Source organism: Myzus persicae, unplaced genomic scaffold (assembly GCF_001856785.1).
Source record: "Myzus persicae strain clone G006 unplaced genomic scaffold, MPER_G0061.0, whole genome shotgun sequence".
NCBI lineage: Eukaryota > Metazoa > Arthropoda > Insecta > Hemiptera > Aphididae > Myzus > Myzus persicae.
In genome coordinates, this window is record NW_019103967.1 from 545,118 (window position 1) to 572,477 (window position 27,360).

General features: G+C 29.4%; 2 protein-coding genes across 2 annotated transcripts; both read right to left on the minus strand.

Moving 5' to 3' along the window:
- Positions 1-303: 303 nt before the first annotated feature.
- On the minus strand, positions 304-3,538 carry LOC111037005 (cAMP-dependent protein kinase inhibitor beta-like). The gene is made up of 3 exons (XM_022319350.1): positions 2,825-3,538; positions 1,972-2,169; positions 304-759 (listed from the first exon to the last, which is right to left on the minus strand). Exons 1-3 carry the CDS (start codon positions 2,934-2,936, stop codon positions 692-694), a joined length of 378 nt encoding a protein of 125 aa, XP_022175042.1. The 5' UTR covers positions 2,937-3,538; the 3' UTR covers positions 304-691.
- Positions 3,539-8,867: 5,329 nt separating this feature from the next.
- LOC111037024 lies at positions 8,868-24,501 on the minus strand. Its single transcript, XM_022319373.1, has 11 exons — positions 24,433-24,501; positions 19,879-20,096; positions 19,399-19,593; positions 18,991-19,240; positions 18,632-18,923; positions 17,923-17,999; positions 17,659-17,848; positions 17,264-17,591; positions 15,082-15,106; positions 14,611-14,736; positions 8,868-10,633 (listed from the first exon to the last, which is right to left on the minus strand). Exons 1-11 carry the CDS (start codon positions 24,484-24,486, stop codon positions 8,915-8,917), a joined length of 3,474 nt encoding a protein of 1,157 aa, XP_022175065.1. The 5' UTR covers positions 24,487-24,501; the 3' UTR covers positions 8,868-8,914.
- Positions 24,502-27,360: the final 2,859 nt, after the last annotated feature.

The following is a 27,360-nucleotide window of genomic DNA, read 5'->3' on the forward strand; positions in this document are numbered from 1 at the left end:
TTTTTTATAGTAATTAGTCATTATTATGTCTTTTAAGCATTTTAATTTACAATTTTTTTTTGATTAAGATTTGAATTTTTCTTGAAAGTAGCAGTTAACACATTATCAGCTATTTAATTTTAAGTTATCTAGAATATAATATTCTTTTAGTCATACATTTGTTTAACAAACAAAATTTATATTCTTATTATACATTATTAAAAGCAGTTATCTCGACTATTATTAATTATTAAACACATTATTCCAACATAAAATATTAAAATATAATCAAATAATTTAGGTTTAGGACATAGTTTAGGACAAAATATAATTTTCTATAACTAACGAATTAAATATTCACTACAATTATTTTTCACAAAAAAAAGTTTTACACAAAAAGAAAAAAAATTACATACAGTCAATTGAATAGAGGAACAAAACCTTTCGATTAAAATAAATAAAATTACGGAACTAAATAAATAAATGAAAAAAATTAAAATAAAAGTACTTTTATGCTTTGGTCTGATTGTTAGGAGACTAGAAGTACATTAAAACTATTAGGTGACTTTCTGTTCAACTCAAAAATATTCAAGGCTTTAACATCTAGCAAAGCTAGATGAATTTACTTTGTTTTATTTTACCTTCAGAAGAACATACAGTAGCAGTAGATTATATTTTTTCATTTTTATCTTGTCATTCAACATGTTGCATTTTATGTTTTAGTCATGTCTGAATCACTGCTAGTTGTTGATGGTTGCATATTACTTGTCCCAGCTCCCTCTGTTAGAAAAAACAACAACGGTTATTCATAATAAAAAATAAAGCTATGGTAAACGTGTTTCTTGTTAAAAACAGTGCCTCTAATCAATTCAAATAATTAATGGTATGATAAATGATAATATAGTAAACTAACTTAATACTTTTTTTTTATTGGTTAGTCAACAAAATTGAAAATGGTAATATAAAGTATAATTTTAGGCCACAACCATATTATTTAATATATTTAAATATTGGTTATAAATTGTAATCAAAATATTGAAATATTAGAGCAATAACTCTTTATTTTATATTAGTACATCTCTTTATCAGTTTCAACGACGTAATACTTAAGTACATGTATTAAAATCACAAGAGATTAAATTAAAATTATACTAATTAAGTAATATATAGTTACATAAAGTAATATAATTATATATATTTAATTTATTAATTGAAATAATTGAATTATTACCTCAATTTTGTTTGAATAATATGCTTTTTTTTTTTTTTTAATTGATCCTGAGCCCGGCAACTGTGGCCATTAGCTATTAGTAGGTACTGTAGGTTTTTGGAACGGTAGGGGGAACACGTGTGTGTTTGTTTTGGCAGAATTTCGAATGGGGCACCCGTAGGTTTCTGCCATGCCCCGGGGGTGGGGGATGGCAGCACTTGCTCTCCGGTCACCGCGACTTGTCCGGAGAAAAATGCCGCCCGGTGGCCGAGGATCGAACCGCGACCGGCTGCGTCGCAGCGGAAGAGTCAGACCACTCGGACACCTCGTCCCCAATATGCTTTTAATATGTCCTTATTCATTATACACCTAATCTAATCTGTGCAATTAGTTTGTATTTTGGTACATTTGTTTAAATTTTTAATTAAAAAAAAATACAGATAATATTCAGTAATTTTGAAAGTAGTGATGCAAAAATGAATATGCCTAAATTGATAATTGCATTATTGAATTACTTAATTCATAGGCGAAAACATCTGGGGTCTTGGGGCTAAGCCACCTTACTTTAGTATAACCTCCCATCCCAAAAACTGAAGATTTTACAGATTTATAACATTTTTTAGGTATTTAGTAATAACAGAAAAATCTTCAAAAGAATCCAGTATAGAATTGAGCTTCAGCTCTCTCAAATCTCAAACACTATTCGTGTCTATGTTACTGGTGAAAACTTATTATACATTATTTTGTCGTACTTCAATAAAATCAAATAAGAATTATTTTACCATTTGTTGTAAGCGCTTGTAATCGGTCGGGCAAATCAGCTGTGGACGTCAGTTTATGTTCACCTAGTATATCTGGTAAAGCGTTCCTTCTGCCGGTTCGTCCAGTCGTTAGAAAATCGGGACTGATATCTATGTATTGCACTTGAGTGACATCTTTATCTTGATTATTTGTCATTTCTGCAGCTACCATCCTCAATGCTACACATAGTTTAAACACTATTATAGCAACATTATTGACTTAATAGATATAATATTAGAATATAAGCAGAAAATAAATGTCATTAGAATACTCGGAAACGTGTAATATGCACGATTGTTTAAGAAAACCAACTACCTAAATCCTTAACGGATGATTATATCATTATATATTTAAAGACTACTTATTATTAACACATTGGTAATATCCATGCATTTTAGGAACTTTTAATAAACAAAATATTTGTATTTAAACTTTAAAGAGAAGAAGGTAGAAAGCAATCTAATATGCACATATTATTTACTCCAAACTATGATTCGTACATGTGAAATTAGATGTAAAAATATTATTAAAATTACACCTACAATTTTGAAAAACCGAATATTATATCACTATGTTGGGTTAAAAGCAATATCTGGATCAATCATATTCTAAACGGAATCATTAGTATTCTGAATCTTGTCTGTATTGTCCAACTGAAATTTAAACAGCTAAACGGCTAATCTTTTTACCTATGACATCCATCATTAATCATGCTGAAAAACCGAATCGGAACACTCAAAATATTAAAATAAAATGGACAACCACACAAGACAGGTAAACCACAGAGGCACAAGTCGACACAGAACAAGTAACACGTAGGTAAGACAGATTCACCTGATTTATTAAATATATTTTTGCGGTGCTTGCGGAGCGTTATTGACTTGTCACACAGACCGTTGTCAGCCGACTCTGGCGTCATTGTGTCACCACACTTAGGTACCTGCATCGTTCGACGAAAATCAAGGAGCACTGTCAGCGGACAAGCAATGGACGGTGGCAAGGCATCGGTTGCACATTGTGCACACCGCCAGCCGTCCAACGACGACCGTATAGCTATTGGTTTCGGCCCTATCAACGTCTAGACGTAATCTAGAGGTTAAAAGGCCGACGCGCGGGTCGAGCCTAGAGATAATGGTCGCAAGTCACGCGAGCGAGCGCATCACTCAATCGGCGGCTGGCAAACGACGAGAGTAGGGGAAATAAAATAAAAAAACAACTAAAGAATATTATTAAAAAGGCGAAACGGCGACGATGACGAAATGTTTTTTTATTATTAATGGGAGTACGACGATCGTCTATAACAACTCTATAACCACCAACGATTTACGAAGGAGGCAGCGGCACCACCACTCGACCGTCCGTACTACAACTTTACATAATAATATCATTAATATCATTGTCGTTATTCGAGCGAGTAACGGCCTCGACGGTGCCTATTGTAAATACGTTATTATCATTATTATTGCAAAAACATTTATTATCATCGTCGTCGTCGTCGTCGTCGTAGTCGTAGTCGTCGCCGAAATGCTTGCAAGTCGCAGCTGCGTTACTCACCGCTATGACATCGCCGGCGTGCGTGCGTTGCGGGGGCCACAGCGTCTTAACGGCGACGCATTTTTCGTGCGTGCGCCGCTGCGTCCTCGAGATTCGTGTGGAGTTGGTGGGCGCGTTCGTCGGCCACTTGACGATCCTCGTTGCGCTTTTCCTCGACCTGCACTAGTGCACTGGTCACCCACCGCACGCACCGAACGAGACTTGAATTCGCCGAGACGACGACGACGACGACGATAACTTTTACAGCGATTTGCGAGTTACGACGGAAGTCGGACACGCGAAACGAGATGATGATAATATTGTTATTATTTTTGTTGTTATTATCGCGTACTCGTTATCAGAGAGTGCCGAGCGGTCAGCTGCAGTTCGGATTACGATCTTTAACAATAATCTTAGCACAGATATCTTATTGATGCATAGAATACGAGGACGTGATGCTATTTAATATTATGCTCCGCTTGAATTCGTCACGAATTAGACGAATACCGTCCAACAACCAATACTCATCACTCACGAATCGCGATGTCGTCGCGCCGTCGCGGCTGTCGTCGTCCGTGTACTGATAAATGATAACGCCATATTGGGGTTTGTGGCGCGCGCGCAAGGACGTCACGTCGGGTGGGACGCGCAAGACAGTGACGTATTTGACATTTTTATCCACCGAAGCAATATTTTTATACATTTTTATTGTTGTCGTTGTCGACCATAATGGTACCTTTTTAGTTATTCTCTGTGGTCTGGTCTGGATCAAGATTCAAGATAATAATAATTAATAATACTATAGTCTATAATCACAGTATCACACGGGGGTCTATACTTCTAAATTCTCGTGTATTATTATTTTTTATTCAAGTACCAATACTATATTATAGGTACCCAGGGGCCAGGGCCGTATTTAGGGGGGGGGGAATGGAGACATTTTCCCCGGGGAGCCAAATATTAATCTATTTAGGGGGTGGGCGGGCACTGCTATTTTTCCAAAAACAATTTTAGAAATGAGTATCTATTTAAGAAACAACAACCTTATAGAAGTCTCTCCATACATTGGCATTGCATTAAAAATGATACCCTCTACTAGATAGCTACAATCTGTTCAGCTGAACGGTATTTCTCTACTCTAAAGAGAGTTAAAAGCTATTTAAGCCAACAATGAAAGAAGAAAGACTGAATGCATAGCTGTTCTAAACATAGAATTCGAAATTCGGAAATCACTAGACAATTATTAGACTACAAAAATATTATTGAAGAGTTTGCCAATAAGCAATCTAGAAAACAATTATAATCATTGTACATATTGCATTCATTTATGTAGATTTTTTTTATAAATAAAAAATTATAACTAAAATTTGTTAAGAAAAATCAAAAAGTGGATCTATTTTTTGGTTGGGAAGGAATGGCGTAAAAATATGGTTGGCCCATAGTAACAATTGTAAATACGGCTCAGTAGGTACCACATTTACATTGTCATAGAAGTCTGTGACTTATGTTATTATCATCATTCGTGAAAATTAGAAATAACAAATGAGATCAATGAAGCATTCTAGCACCACAACCGCAATATTAAAAAACAAAATTTCCTAAGAAAATCATCACGGTGACAAGGTTAAACCTACTTAAACTGCCACTGGTATAGCACCACGGGCGTTTGCGTAGGTAGCATGTAAACCGTGATCAATGATTAGTTAGGGCAGAAGATTTAAACCTTTATAAAAAAAAACACCAAATATGCACTAAAATGTGCAAAATATGCATATTATAATGTATTAAAAATATGCATTGAAAAAATAAGGTTATTTGTATGAATATATTTTATTTAGATTTTGATGTCTGCGACCGACGTCTCCGTGATCCGTATTGATAATATCTTGAGCAGTGAACAATATCTGTTCATAAATAAAATTAATAACCGGAAAATAAATCTAATCGGTAATCCTCGAGACGTGTCTCTAGGAAAAACATGAGTGTAGGAATAACAGTCAACAACCATATTAATATGATCAAAATTTAAAATAATTTAAAATTCAACACTATATTAGATGTATTTTAAATATTTAAAACAAATAAAAACGTCGTCGGTAAAAATATTGATAACGCATGATAAATTATTGAAAATATGCATCTATTAACGTATAGACTCGTAGAAATATGGACTAAAACCAAAAAAAACTCAAAATATGCATTTATATGTAAAATATAATTTCAAAACTAGCTTTGTTTGAGAATGAAACTTATTTGTTTCTTATTCTGCTGATTTTGTGATCGTGCAAAACAAATATGCAAATGATCTGCCGTCTGCCCTAATGATTTACCTACTTATATTATAATAATTCGTATCATAATTTTATATTTTTAGATAATATAGTATGATATTTTATATGGATACTAGACACTTTTTATTTTAACATTTAAAATAAAAAACTTAATAGCTATATTAAAAAATTACAGGGAGGGGGCCCCGAATCCATAATATTATGGACTTATCTCCGAAACCATAGAGGCCACGAGCGACGAGCCCATTCAATAAATATTAAATACAATCTTGGCAATCACAATACATTTTAAATTCTGAGTATTAAGATTAATTAGTATTGAAAAAATGTTTAATTGGTGATATATATATATTACATTTTAGATTCTATTTTAATATTTTTTTTTTGTGTGCCATCACGGTTTCTTACAGAAGAAGTTCTTTGATTTTCTTCAACAGCAACTTTTCTGGGAGAAAAGTGAATCTAGTTTGGGCATTCGGGAGGTCAAAATTTAAAATTCCCAATAGTTTTCAAAAGCAACAGGAAAAACAAACCAAAAATTAAGGAAAAACGAGAATTTTCACTCAAAACCATTTTTCGAAAAAATCGATTTTGGTTCTTGGTGTAACGTTCATAACAAAAATGACCGTAAGTTAATGACATTTTCATTGAATATTTGTGAAAGCATTTTCTATACACCATAAAAATTTCAAAATATTTTGATTTGTGTTGAACTATCTATAGGCATATGAAATTTTCGATTATTATTTGTTTATTTTTTTCAAACCGAAGTCGATAAAAAATTTTTCGCTTCATCAGAAAACTTGAATATGTAATACAAGATTCCTTGTAGGTCGTTGTTAGTGGAAATTAAATTATATTTAGTTAGAAATTCATAAAAATTTTCTATTTAGATCTAAATGTTAAAAATGTAATACAAGATTCCTTACAAGTTTGTCTGTCTTTATCTAAAAAAATTTCTACCGGAGTCAAATTAAATACGAGCGTTTGAAGTTGAAAATTTTACAACATTGGATATTCGCTCGATTTCTCTTGTAGCAATTTTCTTATTTTGTCGTAATTAAAATGAACACCAAATGGTTATTTCATCAATTTATCATATACTTGATATGATTATAATGTTCAAAATATTATGACTCGTTTTAAGCTGTTGACTGACATTTTCAAATTTCATTATTTTTTCTATAAATGGCAATAGAATTTTATTGGTTGGGTAAAAAAGCATGAAAATTTAATACAAGACTCTTGATAACTTGTTACAATAACTGTTGAAAAATATTAAAAATACATACGTAGGCAAGATTTTTTTTCATAAGGATTTAAAGTTCAAATTTAAAATGATTTTGCAGTTAAAAATGTATAAATTTTTCAATTTTTAAAGCTAAGGATTGAAAATTTAAAACAAGGTTCCACTTGGCAGTTTTTTCCATAACTAAGAAATCTAAAAAATGTATGAATATAGTTATTTTTTAGACATTTTAAGTTTAAATTTGGACAAAATTGCATATGAGCACCAAGAATAACGTTTATCATTTTGTCGTAATTCGGTTCCATAACAGCCCAATTTTACATAGGTATGTTTAATATTTTTCCAGCATCAATGATTATTTAAGAATAATATTAATAATAAGTAATAACAATATAAAATATACTAGACTGACATGCCGTCTCCGCTCAGAATCGTTTTTCGTATACAATGATTTGATATCGTATTCAAATTTAATTCCATCCATTACAGCGACCTCCTATACACTTAATGTACAGCAGAGCGACATCCACTGACCCGCTTTTTATTTTTCAAATTATAAATAATAAATTGAGTAAAATATGTAACATAATATATGTTTGTACTTCAATTGTATGCATCATGAAACAAATTTGTATCAAATTAGATTTTGAATATGCAGCTTGCTTTGAAATATGCAAATGTATGAAGTTCAGGCCCTGCTCAAAGGAATCTTTTACTCAGATTTAGATCCGTTTCATATGGACATGTATCATACGTGACGTATCGTGCGGGTTTTTAGTTTACAGTGATTGAGACGAAGGAAACGCGTCACAGCCGGAGCATGTGAAACGGCCCCTACAGATAACAAATTTAAAATGTTCAGAATTTGTCCAAAAACCCAGGGACGTCTGCTGTATAGGTGTCAAGTGATGTACCTGTTTATTAAATAGGCCACTGTAATGGATGTGTTTAAATTTGAATTCATAATTATTTCACGAGATTTATCATGATTTAAATTTTCAACATAAATAAATCTCATGATGTATTATGAAATCAATTTTGAATGGATACGTCTGTCAACTTATATCTGTATACAAAATAATACATTTTCATTAAATTATTTTTTTGTTTATAATGTTATTTTTATATTAGATAGGTAACTGAATAGGCCATATTAAAAAATTTAAATACTTTTATAAAGAAAAAATATATGTATTTGTTTATCAAGTATTAACATTATTTTGTCTTAAGCATAGGTCGCACACATAGAGTTAAATATTTTATAACCTTCCATTGATTCATTGATAAATACAAACAATGAATTATTATTATTAAACTATTCTACATTCCCATAGCAAAATGTGTTTGAATTTTTATATAAGAATGGAAAATAATAATATAAAACTATAATTATTTTGAACAAAATAATATTATTAAAACCCTTTATTTACTTAAAGACGATTTTAAAATTTTAATTATATTGTAAAAAACATATTTATTTTAATTTAATTTAATGAATACATAAAAAACCCAATTTAATTGTTTTAACAAAATATATCATACATTTAAAAATAAATAAAAGCATATATTATAATTATTTAGTACTATTTAATATTTTAAGTTAAACTTAATTAGAAAAATAAAAGTAACAATCAATATTGATTATGAATTGCAAGTATAATGTATAACAATTATATTTTTTGAATGGGTAAATATCTAAAAAAGAAGAAAAAAATTGTTGCAACAGTAAAAAATTCAAATTAAATGGGTCGAACGGGAATAAAATTAACTTAAACAATGCAAATAATATCTTAAAATAATTAAACAAGAGGTATTAATATTGAATTAAAAATTAAAATAAATGTTTTTGTTTTACTCTGAATCATCATCATCATCGTCATCCTCATCTTCTTCTTCTTCTTCTTCAGATGAAGAATTGACTTCCTTCTCAGATGCACTAGAATCATTTTTCTCAGTTAAAAATTCAGGTTTTCTCAATTTTAGATACAATTGCAAATCATCCGCAGAAAGAGATCTTAAAAATACTTTCAAATTTTTCATATATTCTTTTTTAAGTGCCTTAAGTTCATTTTCATATATTGTTTGTTTTCGTCCATTTTTTTTGTTCCAATCTTCTAAACTTGTAATTGGGTGTTTATCATTTGGTTCTAATTTACTTCTGTATAGTTCAAATGCATTTGCATAAGGTACTGGTTTTGGTTCATTTTTGAATGTTTTAGTTTTTGAGTTATATTTTGAAGTATCTTTTTTCTTAGATTTTTCTGTAGGTTTTTCTGAAATAACTTCTCTAGCATTAATCCTAGGTACAACTTTTGGTTCAGGTTTCTCAGCTTTTTTAGGTTTTATTTTGTTTTTAGACATTTCTAATTGTTTTTCATCTTCTGGTAGTGTTTTTAAGTATGCATCAAATTCAGTTTTATATCGCTCAGTTATAACTTTTAACTTATCAGAATAAATTTGCCGCTCTTCATTAGAAAAAGCTTTCCATTTCTTTGCCAACACTGACATTCTCTCTTTAGGAGGAACACCATTTAATGCATCACTTTGCAACATTTCTTTAGAGAAAAGACCATAATTATTGACTGGAGGTTTTTTTGGTTTCCCTGATTGAGAATCCAAAATATTTCTATCACCTTTGGTCAAAGCACTTTTTGTAGGCATAGTGAAAGCAGGATCATTTTTATGGTCTTCTTTTAGATTATTTAAATATGTCTGTTCTCGTTCGTTTGCCAATTTAATCCATTTTGATTTTTTCTTTTCTGACATACCTTCCCACTTTTCTTTTAATTTGTTATGAATATCAGCTTTATCAACATTACCTGAATCTAAATCTGATGATTTCGATTCCATAAAAACTTGAAAGGGAGTTTTCGGTTTATTTGATTCTTTAAATTTGAAACCTACATTTGTTTTATCAACCATTTCAATATATTCAGTCTTTAATTTTTGTGCTCTATCAAGAAATATTTGTTTCTTGTCAGGAGATAATTTATTATATTTTTCAGCAATAATTTGTGTCAACTGTGGCAATTTTAAATCTGGATGTTTTTTCCTGTATTTTTGTAGAAGTTCTGTGTAATATAACATGTATGCTGTTCTAGGTTTTTGTAACCGATTTGTTTTTGAACGATATGTATCAATGCCTTTAGTTTCCAATAAATTTCTAGCATCATGAATAAGATCACCTATAGTTTTAAATGTTCTGAGCTGATCTTGTATTGCTAACCAAGTAGATTGACATTCATCTTTACTATAACTATCAAATTGAATTTTTTCCCAGTCTAATTTGGAGAATCGACTTCGAAATGTTTGATTGTCATTCTTAGGAAGTACCGACTCCATTTTAGATAGTAGCTTTTGAATGTCATCTTGAGGCCAACGACTGATAACAGGATTTTCATTTTTTACTTCATTAATTAATCCATTATCATGATCAGACTGCTCATCAGAATCTTCAGAAGAAGAGGAAGAAGACGATGAAGACTTTTTTTCTATAATACTTTTTCTTTTTTTATCAGTGCTTTGAACAGCATTAATTGACTTTCTTTTACGGTCCAAGCCCATTTTTATCTGGAAATAATAATCAAGATTTAGTAATGGCTGTTGGAATAGATTCTTCATCTTTATATTGAGAAGACACTACATCCAAAAGCGTTGTCTTTCTTACAAAAGCATAACATTGTAAATATACAATCTGAAAAATCCATTTAACTATTATGTTTAATATTATAGTGAACTGTCATATCATCACATTTTCAAGTAAGAATATTTGCTGGTGAATCTTGTAGGTATTAAATTATAAAAATTAAAAAACAAAACTTATGAGATTCACTACATAATATGTCTTACTGCAAAGTTCAATAATGAGTGATAGTTCACTCCAATATTAATTTAACAGAGTTAATTGGATTATTCAGAACGTACATTTTGCTATGTTATGCATTTGTATGGAACATACTTATAGGTGTAACTAGGGGTGGCGCTACGCCCTCCCTGTCATAGTTCCTATACTCACATCAACAACGGTAGCTACATTAATAAATATCAATTTGAAATATGGTTTTATTTGTTTATTTAACCTATACAATATTATTTGTATGGGATGAGTCTGTGTAGTTGTCAATAAAGTTAACACAGAAATAATCTTCACCAAGAAGAATAGACTATCAAACATTAATGTATAAATGGTGACAAAGACTAACAATGCCGCTTATAGGTCCTCTAAGTCAGGGGTTGCCAACCAGTGGTCTGCGAGAAAATTTAGGTGGTACGCGGAAAAATAACTAGAAATGAGCTAGAAGTAAAGCTCTATGACTTGCAGTGACTACATTGGAGCCAAAATTGCACAAAATTCTTCAAAACAAACCAGGAACAAATATCACATTAAAATCTTTTTTATTATTTTAAGTATGTATTTTTTAATATTAATTTGGTGTAACATTTATCAGTAGTTTTAGTGATCAGCAAGGTCCTAAAGGTTGGCGACCGCTGCTCTAAGTTGTCTAACATAGCTAATGACAAAGATTTATTAAATGTTCTAAATACAAATATTAAAAAAAAAAAATGCCAATACTCTAATGACCCATATCAATTATTTAAGTTTCACTTAAATTATAAGAAAATTAAAATCTTGAATTTGTAACTAAAATAATATATTTTAGTAATTTAATGTTTACTTCATTCCACTTTTTTAATGGTTCGTGTACACACTTTAATAATCAAATACAATCAATTTTAATTGAATTACATTTACATTTAGTAACAATGCAGATCCCCCACTCATTTTACTTAGTATACAAATTCCTCCTTAACTTTAAGGTCTACTTACGCCTATGAACATACTTTATTTAGGTTTTTTCCAAAATTACAGTTAACATTTTTCAGAGAAACATTATATTAATATCTGATACAGAACAATACGTGATGACCATAGACATTAATATTTTTATGGAGATAATTATGTAATAATATAAACTAAAATAGTATCTTAGTCACGTTATTAGTTTGTGGAGATAAATTTTAATATCAAGAGTAGTAGATATTAGTTGGTTGTTGCCTCGCAATAAATATAAATATAAAATTTATCGAGTTGCTGTTCACTGTAATATGATATTTTTAATACACCGTTACAAAATGTTTAAATAAAAGTAAACAATTATAAATTGTTTACGATTTACAGAACCATAATTAATAGTTTTATTACACATAAAAAAGAATAAGAAGTTTGTAAAGATCCTTAAATGTCGCTCATGTTAAGTTCTGCAACCTGTGTATGATACGTACAATAAAATATTTTTATTTAATTTTAATATTGAGATATATATCATCTAATAATTTAAAACTAAAAAATTACAAGCTAGGGGTTCCTGCAATAGTAATATTATAAAATACACAAATGTAATAGTAAGCTTAGAGCTATTAGAGCCAAGAGTTTTATAAAGAGTTGGTATTTTTAACAAACGAGTGCGGGGATCAGCTAGTAATAAATAATTTACAAAAATGAACGCCATTTATGGGCAAAGAGTACAGTAGGTAGGTAATATTAAGTGTCTGGCAACTTATTTGAAAATAGGAGAGTGATAATAATATGTATAAAGTAGGGATGTAAAAGTTAATCTTAAAATTAAATACAATTAGATTGATTTCATTTATACATAAGTATAATATAAAATTTTGAGTTATACTCATTAAGTTATAACTTATTTCAACTTACTTGGTGAATCGAAAAAGAAGTCAATTATAAATGGAATTGAAATTTAATAAAATTGTATTTAGAGGGCATAATGACTTTCGTTTAGTTTTTGAGGTTGTACATAAGTATTGGTAAAGCGGAAAGTATGGCTTGGTATATTTTAAGGGATTTTGGCAAAAAAATGGCATACATTTCCACAAATTCTTAATCAGTTATTTTCATATTTTCTTAACCCATATTAATTATGGCACAAGAAAATAACAATTTTTAATATTTCTTTCCTTTCTCTGAATATTAAAAGTGAATTTTGTGGTATTGAATGTTTACCTATTAACAGGGGTGCTCGTGTATTTTGAAACACCTGAAAATTTTATTTTGAGTCAATACACTAACCTACCAACAAAAATTATCTTCTTCAAAACGATATAGAGCAGCGATTCCTTAAATATGCATAGTGAGCAAATTCGAGGGGCCTCACTGCATGTATGTTTCTATTTTTTTTCACACTATAAGCCTGATTAGTAACCTATGAATATTGTCATGGGGAAAATCAATTTTCAGCGCATCTACCTACAAATAAGATAAATATAATTTTAAAAATGCCTCAATAAGTTGTAAATTAGGTAGGATAACTAAATTTATTTGAAGACTAGCTGTTAGTGAAACTGAGAGTGAGTGCCACTGGTTCCTATTTACTGATGTACCTGATTGAATATTTCTAATTTAGTCTTATAAAGGTGCAAGTTAAGTTAAGTAAGGAACAAATGATCTGGAGTAACACATATTTCTTTAAATGTAGAAAAGTTGTTGACAGCAGTGTTTAAGTGCCTAATTATCAGTCATCGACAGTAGGTATAAATCAAACATGGATTGGCTGAATGTGATTTTCTGGTAGTTTTTGTGGGTAAGTTAAAAAGTATTAACTTCAAAGCTGAGATTGAGTGTCTAGTTATTTGTCATTTAGGGCAAAAGAGAATACCTGGAATTAACTCGTGTGCAGGTAATTTTTTAAGTTATATCATACCAAACTAGTACGGAGAGCACTAATATTTACTGGTTTTATAATTTGATATAAAGACTTCAAATATCAACTAGGTACCTATTTGGATTCTGCAGTCTTTGGTTATCTAATTCAAGATCTTGTAGAAATGTAGACTATATACATTTACTTAAGATTTAGGTAATTATATTTAAATTTTAAACATTCAAAGTAATGAATCAGTGCCAAAAATTAAGTAGACAACTATGATAAAAAGGGGTCATGATGTGAAATGAGTTATTTTGTCTTACTATTTAAAATTTTAAACTAAATTAACTGAGAAAAATAAGGTTGGACTAATGTAAAAAATATGATTGGTAGTATAACTGGAATAACTGATTTAGATGTGAAATAAAAGTGTGTAGGAATGTTTGGAGAACGTTGAAAAAACTGTTAGCTAAAGGCGGTATTCGGTATTGGTTGAACCAGTAGTGATATAAAAAACATGATCCTTTTTACTCAAACACTTAATTTGAAAAATATACATCTTGATATGAGAGGGGAGGGACATTTAAACCCTAATTTTGAACCAGACATAAACTGGGCAAACGATAAATTAATATTGTTAACTACCAGATACCATGCACGATGGGATTTCGTAAAACGCGAGTCATAATCTAATAACTATTAAAAAAATATGCTTATATTAAATTTAGGGGCTTCAAACTGAACGGGACACTTGTTGAGTTATTATAATTAAAATATGTACCACGTTTTAAAGATCGACAATAGGTACTCGAAAAACGTTATAAACAAAGAATGTTCCGACTTGAAACTGTTATGTAGACGATACTACAACAAAATCATCATACTTACGTTTGTTTCGAACAATTCAATATAAAAGCCAATGATCCAACGGTCACAATTGGTCCCGTGAACTACAAATAACGAAATCGGCGGCAGTGACGATGTATGAATGGAATACGGTCGTGCGTGCAGGCACTAGGCAGTGTCGAAAATTCCGTTACAAAACACTAATGTCGTCGATACCTCATTGCCTCCTAGTCATAACCGCGTAAAATTGTCGGGCAGCAAATACACGCTTATGTGTGGTGGATTTTTGTTGATAAAACAGCAATTTGATATTTTGTTTACACCGCACGGCCATGGAAGAAACGACTACGATTTACCGGAAGTCGTTATGAAGTCATGACGTGTGCGCGCGCAAAATATTTCCGACATGATACCTAACCTAATAACAGAGGCGAATGGGTTGCGGTGCTTGTCCAATATTATATTATTATTTATTAATTTATCAGGTGTCCGGCAGCTTAGACTTATGCTTACTCGTAATCCGTTAGGCTTAGGCGCTCTGCAATCAGCAGTTTACGTTTTAGTTTCTTATTATTTAAGGCGGAAAAACATTTGATGGGGCCAATAATTCTTCTCCCTCTGGCCTCCGTCATAAAAATTTTGGTAAAAAAAATTCTCACGTTATTTTCATGAAATTAAATATAACTGAATTAAATATAATATGTAAGTACAAAGATATTATTATACTATATCAGTGTATTATTATTTATACTTATATATTCAAGTGAAATAGGAATGCACGCTAACAACTCGGTATAATGTCTATACATGTATTATACATTTATACATATATATATATTCATATTGTAATCAGAACAAAAAACAATAGGTAAGTAGGTACCTACAGCCTAAAGCCTAACAGCATTCTTAGTAAATATATATATTGTGCTAATCATAAACTATGATAATATTTTAGTTCATGATACTATATAATAGATGGTAAGTATAATAATATATATTGTAATATAATACATAATATTGTATATTAATATATTAAACACATAAATACATAATAAATAACAGTGGCGTAACAAGATAAAATCTAGAGGGAGAAAAATAATTAATTTACCAAAGTTAACACCTCGATACCCTCCCCCCTAACCAAGGGTTAGTCCTAAAACTTATTTTATGGTTTAGAAACAAAAATTTTAGGTATCAAGTACTGAGTACCCATATTGTTAAATAGTATTAAGTATTAACTATTTAGATCCTACATAAGAGTTCATGAATAAAAAATTGAAATCAGTTGTTAAAAATAGTAATAATAGGTAGGTAGGTACTAACTATAGTATAAATATTATTTATACATATTTTATATTTGATGAACAATAAATAATAATCAAATAATATTTTAATAACTTTATTAAATGCGATTATTACGATAACATTAACCGGCTCGTGAAGTTGGCCTTTCAACTATGTTAAACTATTTCATTGAGTAAGTATATTGACGATACGTCTGCATAACTTATATTAATATATTATTATACAACAAGAGAAACATAAAATAAATGTACTCTGGTGAAATAGTTCGAGGAAAATATATTTTAATATTATTATATTATGTTAAATATATTGCATTCTTTCTTAACTTAAGAGTATTCAAAGGTTTTTATTGTTTTATTATTTGTGAGAGGGGGGGATGATACATTTGCCTCTGTACAAAAATGTCAGGGGGAAAGTGCCCCCCCTTTCCACCACTCAATTACGCCACTAGGTAATAAAATATATTCTAATTTTATTCTTAAAGTGTTATACTATTTTTAAAAAATGTCTGTACTTCTTATACACAAATTAAATTAATAATTTATCAATAAAATAATAAAATTGAAGTTACAAACCCTTTAATTATTATTTAGAATATCATTCACATCAAAAACGAATAACTGTATCTACATGGAATTTTTACTAAATGTTTATGTAAGCATTCTTCGAACACGATAAAAAATTTCAAAGTTTTTAAATTATTTATAAAACATTGACTTTTTCGACTTTTTTTACTTTTTTTTCTTTAAATATCATTAAAAGTGAATAACCTCAGATGTCAGGATTATTATTGACAGATAATTGCCTAAAACCTGATCCTTGTAATTTATTAGTAAAATACATTTGATGTTTTTTACCATTTCGTTTCTAACTTGATGTTTTTGTCCATGCCTTTTTTCTTTCTAGAAAGTAGAACGATATTATAACTTATAAGAATATATGAAAATGAGTAACGTCCATGATTTATGGAAAGTTGAACGCAATAACGCGTTGTCTCCTAATAATTAATACTGAGAATCCTATATCTATTTGTAGTTTGTACTTATTATGTACAAAGATAAAGTTATATATCTTTAATTATTTTATTTTTATTTTAACATTTTAACCCAGACTATTTGTAAACTGGACATTTTCTGGAGGTAGATATAAAGGTACAGTACATTAGTACACGTACAATTATAGGAAAATATCTTTAAATATAATTACAATAATACATATAGTTCGTTATCTATAATATATATAATATTTAAGTGAATAATTAATACTAAATAGAAATCGAGCTATTCTTAATCCTTAAGTAGGTACCATAAAGTCTAAAAACATTTAAATTTTAGAATATTTTAACTAATTTAATGAACAAAATGTGTATTATTTTACTATATTATTCTACAAAGTTCTTGGTACTATTTTGACATAACAACCGTCGACAAATTTAAGTGTCGATAAAAACATTACTCTTAGGTGTTTAGGCGTGGGATATCTTTCCGACGGGAAAAATGTATTTTTTCGCACTAGTGTCGATATAACGGTTTTCATTTGGAGCATGCCATATTTGATCCCAATACAATTTCTGTATCCCGCACTGAACGGTATGAATGAGTATGGATGTCGGCTGCGACACGTATCAGGCAAAAAGTTGTCTGGGTTAAACTTCTCTGGATCAGTGTAATACTGCTCGCTCGATTGTATAAATAGTGGACTGATTATCAGTGTTGAACCTTGATAATTCAAATTTGAGTATTAATATAAACCATTAAAATATATCTAGTATAGCTACTAAAATACCGGCTGGACACAAATATTCGCCAATTTTCATTTCCTTCTCTAAACTTCTACCAAACACAGGCAAAGGAGGTAAAACTCGTAATGTTTCTTTGATCACTCGTTCTAGATATTCCATTTGTTGTAAATCTTCATATGTTGGTGGTCTATTATGATCGGCGATCGAAAATATCGATTGTAATTCCTCAAATACCTATAACTCGGAGAAATAACTATAATTTAAGTAAACAAAATTGTGCACATAAAGAATTGATAAAATATATTTGCCTTGTTCTGTACATCCGGATGATGAGCTAACATAAAAATTACACATGCATTGGCCATTGCAGTAGTTTCTTGTCCTCCTAAAAATATAAATAATTAGCCCACATAAAAACTAAAAAAAGAAAATAACAAAAAATAAATAATTATTTTGAAATAATTAGGAAACGACTTTAAGTTTAAAAAAAAAAATCAGTCTATATTTATTTAATTGTGCACTGGTATCTAATTTATTTACCTATTATATACGTTTAGGTTCCGTTATAGTTTAATAAAATATTAGATTATACTATTTTAATTTAACTGTCTTAATTATCTGTAAAATAATTTTCAGTTTTTCTTATAAATATTAAACAATAATCATTATTGAAAAACAAAAATGTATTTTATGTTTTAAATGCCCAAACCAATATACCTATGTAAATTACATAGAATATAATGAATACTGGTCAAGTTTATTTTTTATTTATATGGCATCAACTGCATGGTTATTAGTTGGTTTTTACTATAGGGGAAGGTACGGTTGGTTCGGAACACGTGTATGTGTGGCAAGGATTGTCACTAAGGACCCGGGCAGTCACCCATTCATTAACTAGTGACACCGGCCGGTGCTGACTGCTGGCATCGGTAGACATTTGTAACTGAAGCCAAACACCTCGCCACACCAAGTAACTCTGACCAGGTTTATGCATACATATATTTTTTTCATATTTACCAATCATGATGGTTACAAGTTCATCTCGTATTTGCTCATGTGACATTTCATGATAGTTTCCTAACAGAATTTCTATAACTGTTTTTGTTTTTCGACAAATATCTTCGTCACTTGTTTCTACTTGTTTTTCATTATTTGCATTTTTGTTCAATTCATCAAGTTTTTTATTAATTATTTCGTCTGTGAACTCGTTTATGATTTTTTGACTTTTATCGTGTTTTTGTTTGACTGATGAAAGTCGAAATAATGTTTTGCTCAAGTACCACGGATGTGAGATTCTATATTCCCATGCCTAAAATAATAGTGAATAAATATTAAGATAAGTTCATAATCATACGATCTTAACTATATTTGCTCACGTGCATAGCTGTTTGTAAATTTTCGACAAATCGATGACGACCGCCATTTTGAGCATTAAATTTTACACCCAATGCAGTTTTTCCTATCATTTCCATTGTAGCCATGCTAACAGGAACACTTAAATCACACTCATTCGATTTCAAATCATATTTTTGTTTCAGAATGTCATTGAGGACCATAGATTCTTCGTAAAATATCGGTATAAAAGATTTTATAATTGTAAAATTGAAGCCTCCAGTTACCATTTTCCTAAAATATAATAGAAATTACTATTTAATGCGAATTCTATATTTAATATTACTTTACATTAGTTACACCGTGTGTTTGTAGCCTTGAAGGTACTTATTTGTAATAATTATCTTATATTATTCTATGACCTATAGGTATCTAAATGTATGAAAACTTACCGGTTATTCTTCCATTTTTTTATGTCATCGATTGAAAATATTCCTTGACCCATGATGGATTCTTGTAAAACCAAGTATTCTTTAGATTTCTTTTGTAATTTTGGATCAGTAAGGATCATTTCTATGTCTTCAGGTCGCGTAAGCACAATGTATAGATTATTGCAGACCCATACTTTAAATAAAGATTTCTGATACCTAGAAAATCCAAATGTATTCAAAAGAGTTTGTTTAAATTTATTTACACATAATTATTGGATTAGTTTTGTGGGGCTTTAGGGCACTTAATTTATTTTTATTCAAAAAATTAGATTTTATTGTAGAATCCCTAAAATATAAATAAGCAGGTACAATACTACAATATTATAATATAACATGGCATCATGGCTTATATTTTATGAACTTAAAAATCTCAGTTTACATACAAAAAATTATACATTTATACCTCATACCTGTATGTATTAAGGGTGTTTAATGACTTACTTTTGGTACACTTTAAATCCATCTATAATAAGTTTTTCTGGTCCTTTTAGAAATAATGGTAGCATGCCAATAAAAATTGAACCATCGGGACCGGGTATTTTATTTGCCAATATTCTTTTTCTTCTGCCTTCCAATCTCAGTATCATAATTACTGCCAATATTATTATCGGAGCAATAACAGTTAAGTACCACATATTAGATTCGTTTAAATCTATTATCTGTAAAAATATTTATATTGAATATATTACTCTGTAATAACTAATATTTAATAAAAAATATATTATATATTATCATACAATATATTATAAGTTAATACAGTATATAATATTATCTCAAAAGGGATCTTTCCTTCTAATATCTGTCTATTCGAAATTCTTCTGCAGAAATACACGTGTAAGAGGGGATTATTAACTCTAATATGAGTAGCTTCTCAATTACAGACGATGGGACACTAAGTATTAAATCCCACCCGTACTGTATATACGAGTATACTCTGTTATTGAAAAATTCACTTAACTATCGTTAGTCGTTAGTCATTACCATTGCCAGTTTGGATTATTTTGCCAAATGTCAAATACATTATAGTTACGTTCAATGCATGTCATCGGCTTTGTATTGTTGGCAGAAATATAGGAACAGGGGTAGACTGGTTAGGATAGCGGGTGGACGTGTGGCGATTCTTATGCACATCAGATAATGTTAATGATTAGATAAAAATCGAATTAAAACTTTGAATATCATTTTTCTTTTATATTCAAACTGTTCCACAATAGTTTTAACCATTTCCAATGATTGAAAATATTCCAAATTTTGATTTTGCAGTTGCTTAAAAGAGGCAAAGTAATTGAAAATAATTCTGCAAAAACTTGTAGTGTAATTAAAAATTCAAATTTCAACACACTATTTAGTAAATTATTAGCTTTACTAGTAATGAGCGTGGTTTCCTCATTAGAGTTTACAATTTCATCCAAGCAATTATAATAATATCGTATAGTTAAAGAAATTGAAGAATTACATCATGTCGTTCGATCCAGGATTATATTTTAAGTCTACATGATTTAGAATTTGGTAACAATTTCATTAATGTAGTCTTTAAAAGTAACATTCGTTTTGGTGACTCTCAAAAAAAAGTGATAACCTCTTGTGTGTTACAAACAACATTCCGGATCAAAACTACAGAAGACGCTTTTGATATACTTAAATTTAAACAATGCGAAGCACAATGTGTATACAAAGCAAGATGCTGAATTTTTAGTATTTGAGCTTGTACTCCTTGATATTTTCCAGACATATTAGCCCCTCCACCATATCCCTGAATACTCAAATATTTAATATTATGACCTGAGTCATCGAATTGGTTGTAGTATTACTTTGGAAAGATTGTTACTAGATGTATTTTAAACAATAATTAATTTTAAGAAATCTTCTTGCACTTTACTATGAAAAACATTGCGAATGCACAAAACTAATTATTTACTTGTACTTATATAGTTATATCGGTCGTTTCATCAACAAGTATTGAGAAATATTTGGATTCTTTAATGGCATTTACAATTTTATCAAGAATTAAAGCAGCACAACAATCGATCAAATCATTCTCTGTAGTTTTATTGATAAAACTATCATTTTTTGGACAATTTTGAAGACGGCTTTTCAAAACATCATCACCCGAATCTATATAAAATTTCATAAGCTCTCTAAAATTTCCTTTGTTGTTTACACTATTTTGAATCAAATCTCCATCTTAATGATGACCATCTAAAACAAAATTTGACAAATACTAAGAAAAATTGTATTGATTATAGGGACGAGTTTTTTTCGATTTAATTCAATTTGCTTTTGAACATTTAAATTAAATTTAAAATCTACAGACTTTTCAGCAGATTCTACAACATTTTTGAAATCGTCCACTTTGAGAATTGAAAATTTATAATAATCGTTATTTGAACGTTTTTTAAAATATTTCTAAAGTTTTTTCGTACTTGTTTAATGATTTGGTATATATTTGAAACAAGTTTTCTTTACTTCTTCCCCCAAAATCGCTATAAAATAATACACAAGTTCTGCCCATAAACTCTTTCGTGTTTTTGGCTATAAGATAATCACGAAAAATCGTTAAGCCATTTTAATTGAAAATGTCTTAAATATTTATTTTTGGGAAAGTTGTATAAAATATCCCTTCTCCATATTTTTGTCAACACAAGATATTTGTTATCATCATTTATCTATTTGAACTTTGACTGTCAATAAAGTTACCAATATCTAATACATCAACAAATATAATTTTTTGTTCATTAATGTCAACATTTTGTAAATCTATAGAATTATTGCTATCATGTATAGGTGCTGAATTATCATTACTAGTACTTACATTTTCTTCGTTATTTACTTTAGATCGATCTTGAAATTCATCGGAATGAATTTACTTTGTAAAAAAAGACATTAATGATCTCTGTGGACAGACAGAACGATCATGTTTTCTGTGAGATTCGGTCGATTCAGAGTCATTTTTGGAACTCGACATCGTAAAATAATTATATATTTGTATTTCAATTTGCATTTTTTCAAAAATTAAATATGTAGAAAAATCAAGAGTAATGAAAAAAAGAAACCGTGTTATACTAACAATCATATTATTATGATAATACAATATAATATTCGTCCGGCAGTCACAAACCAACTAACTGAGACATGTGAACAAAATAATAATATAACAATAATTAATAGCAAATTGTGATCTAATAATAATAATTATCGGTGTTTTCCGCCGTCGTCGCGCGTCGTTACATACGACTATAATATGAGGATACGAAGTCATGTAGATAACAACTTACAATAGGTAGTTGTTTCCGTTGTATACTTGTATGTAACGACGGTAGCGGAAAGCACCGATATTATAATTATTATTTTTATTTTGAAAAATAACAAATAATATAACTTTATTTTATTGGTGGCTTAGACGAGCCGGGGTGCCCGACCCCCTTGAATCCGTATAATACTACTATTTTACGTCTATACATCAACAGATGATGATGCTATATGGTAATTGGTAGTTTAATAATATGTAATATATTATATTATCATATTATCAAAACTATACTTCATATTGTGTACAATAAATTTAATTCAAATTACATTTTAAATAGATAAATCATTTTAAAAGATGTTTGTACATTTTTAAATTTGTTGATCGTGTCTAGCCGTACCAGTGTACCACTATAGATGGGTATACCATGCATTTTTTGGTGCATAATATTTTTTTAATTTTTTTTTATTGATTTAAGGCTTCAACATTGGCCAGTAAGTAATTTAGTAGGTTTTTAACTGTCGGGAAGGGGGTCGGTCAGAACACATGTCATATACAATAAACATAAATATAATATGTGGCGAGGATTTGTTACTAAGACGCGGATGGTCACCCATCCAGGAACTGGTGTCGACGGTTGATGCTTGACCTCAGAACACATTTTTTGACTAAGGTCAACTACTGCATCATACCTACAAGCCACAAATTCATACTATATTTTTAGTATATTTTATTATACACATATGTCCAATATTGTCTTGCTAGTATATACAAATATGCCATACATATTAAATAACTATATAGTAACATTTTCGTCATTTGTAAAATAAATGTAATATAAGATAATATTATGAAAATAAATAACAATGGTTTAACAAATTTACGATATTGCATTTCAATAATTTTGTTTATAGTTACTATAGTAGGCTATATTTATGTAATATAATAATAAATGGTTTATAATTCGTAGAATTTATATGCATGATGATGCGTGTAATAAAAAATAATAACTTTGTCAGAAATATTAATTATTATAAGTTATTATATTTTAATATTTTTTTATGTTTAGTCCTAATGTATAAGGTATAGTCAATATCTCATTCAATTGTATAGGTAACTGTAAAACAATTTTTATTTTAATAAAGATAGTATATAGTAATATTATAATATAGGTATGATTATGTACACGCAAACTGAGTTTTTCGTATTAAATTATATTGGTTTTCTTAAATCCTAATCAAACGTTTCCCCGATCAAAATTGTGTTGGGCATCGAAAAAGAAAACTCTTCTCTTTTACCAGCCAATTCGTCGCGGTGCGAATTTCCTATTGCACCTATATATGTTATTATTGTACCAATGTTTGGTTGTGCGCTTGTGTGTGGACATACTATTATTTATTATTGTGAAAATTCGTTTTAACGTACCGCTGAGAGCCTATAGAGCGTAATTTACACTTGTGTTGCTATAATTTGATCAGTCCAGTACCCACTATTGATATAGTTCCGCAACGATATTTATTACACACATACGTGCATGATGGTGAAAACAACATACATTTTTTAACAATGCTACGATTATGCGGTGTATTACATCGATATATTATTATAATAATTGCAAAACGAATTTTTCAGTCGAATAATATTATAATCGCACGCTTTGTTTTTGTATCGATTCTATTATTGAAATAATCATCCTACGTTGTGCCTGTATATTATTATTACATCTTATTATCACAATCACGACTCACGAGTTTTAACATTTTTGTCACAGGAGCCGGGAGAATGCACTTACGTACGCTCATTTTGTTGTTGAATTATTTTATAGCTAGGGTTGCAAAAATCGTGCTGCGCTGCAGAGTGCAGGTGAACTACAGACTGCCGACTTCTCCGAAACGGTATAGGTATACTGCATTTGTATACACCACAAAAAAAATCATATTCGACGGGAAACATTGTAGATTGAGTAGTTCATGGTACCTATGGTAATAATTTAGATACCGGGAGATGGTATTTTGCGTAAATTTCAGTACTTGTAATTTGCGACACCAATAGGTACTTTTAAGTGCGTATGTAATTTGCGCTAAAATATAAAAAAAAAAATGTAAGTCACGCTACATTTAAATATCAATTTTAATCTGCTTCACGACAGAAAACGAAATTGCATATACCTAATCTAATAATCTGTATTACACTTCAAAATTCAATTATTGGAATTCACTAAATTTACTTTGTACATTTATTGAGCTCACAACAGTTATAACACATACAAAGTGAAGAGCCACACGTAACGTGAACATGAACAATTGGACAATTAATAATTATAATATTCAAAATGCTCACATATTTTATAGTTTGTTAAAATATTACTCATTTATACACAAAGTACGTATACCTACAATTACAATTAATAGATTACATTTTTTATTTTACTTAATGTAAATTTAAATATTTTTCTTGAAATGTATCTACTAAAATTAATTTTTTGATGAATGAAATACATAAAATGCATATGAATAAGTTAAAAAAAAATATTATTAATTATTTCAATGTGAAGCAAATTATAGTTTTTGTACGCACAAGATTGCACAAAATACATAATACCCTTATATGCATTGCAAATTTCCTCCTTTTTTGTTTTTGTTTTTGGCTTGAATCACTTAATATGTTCAAAATATTATAAGTACCTTGCATAATATCTTTACGATTCCCCACAACTATGCAGTTTAAGCTTAGTATCTATTGGAGACATAATTGTCGAACAATAATAGTTGTTTGCTGAAATTTCTAAAATAAAAATCTATTGGAGATTTTAACCTACCTACTGCAGACTTCAGTAAATATAGTTACATGCATTTTATTCTATTGCGTTGGAGGACTTTGACTGATTACATTTTAACTGCACCTATAATATAAAGGGGGTTGCATTGTTTCTAATAATTATATTATATAATATTATATAATTCAATATTCGAGATATTGAAGAGCCAAAATTACTTTAATAGTTTAATCATTATACAAGTAGTATGTTTTCATGTCTTTTAAAAACCCGAAGCGGACTGTAGAATATAGAATTACTTTTTTATAAATATTTAAAAAACTTAATTGATTCCTGTAATTTTTTTTAAATTGTAAAACAAGTTTACCTAGCGAGTATGGTGGTACGAGAACAAACATAAAGTAATTCATTTTTTAGTATGTTTAATAAGTTTTGAATACGTTTAATGTGAGTTTTTTTTCTGTCATTTCCCTTACCTCCATCGTACTCTATGTTGGTTCGTCATACATCATATTCCTATTTAAATTATAACTCATAAGTATGTAGATATGCTTATTCCGTATAACAACGAAATAGAATTTGAACCAGGAAAAAATATATTATGTCATGTGTGTATTATATATTCGGACATGGGAATCGAGCACGCGGATTTTATTTCCACATAATAGACAGTATTTGACTGTTGCCGGAATTCTCCTATGTACTTGGTGTTTTATTATTCTTCGTTAAAAGACAGTGATATGACTTATTATCTAATTTAGTTTTTTTCCCCGAATTCGTTACTATAAATTATAAAAGCGTAGCCCGCCTTACAAAAAATGTAGCGCCAATGTGGTTAGTCCGATATAAGAGTGCTTCGACAGGTTATTGAAATATTGAACTGTAATATAGAGGGCGCCTAATAAAATAAATTATAGAAATTATATTTGGAAAATACTGTTAAATTCAAAATACGTGTTTGTTTCCATAAAATAGTTATTAATTCTAATTTGAAATCCAGTCAATTAAATATAGGTACAGTTTGCTTACCTAGGTATTAATTACTATAACAATAATTAATAAGTAATAATTTAAAAGTATAAATTGGAAAACTTGACTCCTAATATATTTTAGCCTAATTCAGTTATTTGTTGTACCCTTGAACAGTTGTACGTTAATGAATAATCTGTCCTTAGATAGTTATGGATCGTGCATTCAGATTTTCAAAATTAAAATCTACGGTAACTTATATAATAATATGCTATAACTTTATGAGTATATTTCGTATTAACACTAATAAATTGCATTTTCGATAGGTACTGTCATTTTTTTAAACCTTAATCGTGTTTTTATTTATTCATAAGAATTCACGACTATATATTTACTCAAAAGGAACTTAAGCTAATCTATTTACCTATATGATAAATTATGATTTACCTTTTGTATGAGTGTGTTCATTTTTGGTTTATAATTTGATTGTAGTTCACTACACAATACCGAATGACAAGTAGCATACACAACGTAAGAACGAACAGTAATGTAATTGGACCTCTATAATGGCTCACTTATATTATATTTTCCCTTCCCTTGACAGTTTGATTTTGTAGGTTTAGTATATGTTTACATATATATATATATATAATATATAAACATATATGTTTACATATATATATATATATAATATATAAACACATACAAAAATATGTGTATATTTATACATGTATCATGTGTATTATAAATATGAACATCCATAATTATTTATACAACTAATGCGTAGTTCGTAATTTTTCTATCGTTAAATTATTTTCCTCAACATCAAAACATTTGATGTATTCTCTTATTCTATTTTAATCATTTTAACTAACTTCAAACACAGCAAAGAAGCAATTCCGCTGAAAACGACAATTAACGACCGAATTAG

What these genes read in the sequence shown, in the direction of transcription:
- LOC111037024 (XM_022319373.1), bottom strand. Translation starts at nt 24,486, where the DNA reads ATGAGCGTACGTAAGTGCATTCTCCCGGCTCCTGTGACAAAAATGTTA. An exon ending in TGACAAAAATGTTAAAACTC is followed by an intron (nt 20,097 to 24,432) that starts GTGAGTCGTGAT and finishes ATATTTTTACAG; the next exon opens with ATAATAGATTTAAACGAATC. An exon ending in ACTTGTAACCATCATGATTG is followed by an intron (nt 18,000 to 18,631) that starts GTAAATATGAAA and finishes TTATATTTTTAG; the next exon opens with GAGGACAAGAAACTACTGCA.
- LOC111037005 (XM_022319350.1), bottom strand. Translation starts at nt 2,936, where the DNA reads ATGCAGGTACCTAAGTGTGGTGACACAATGACGCCAGAGTCGGCTGAC. An exon ending in AAATATATTTAATAAATCAG is followed by an intron (nt 2,170 to 2,824) that starts GTGAATCTGTCT and finishes AACTATGTGTAG; the next exon opens with CATTGAGGATGGTAGCTGCA. An exon ending in ACAAGCGCTTACAACAAATG is followed by an intron (nt 760 to 1,971) that starts GTAAAATAATTC and finishes TTTTTCTAACAG; the next exon opens with AGGGAGCTGGGACAAGTAAT.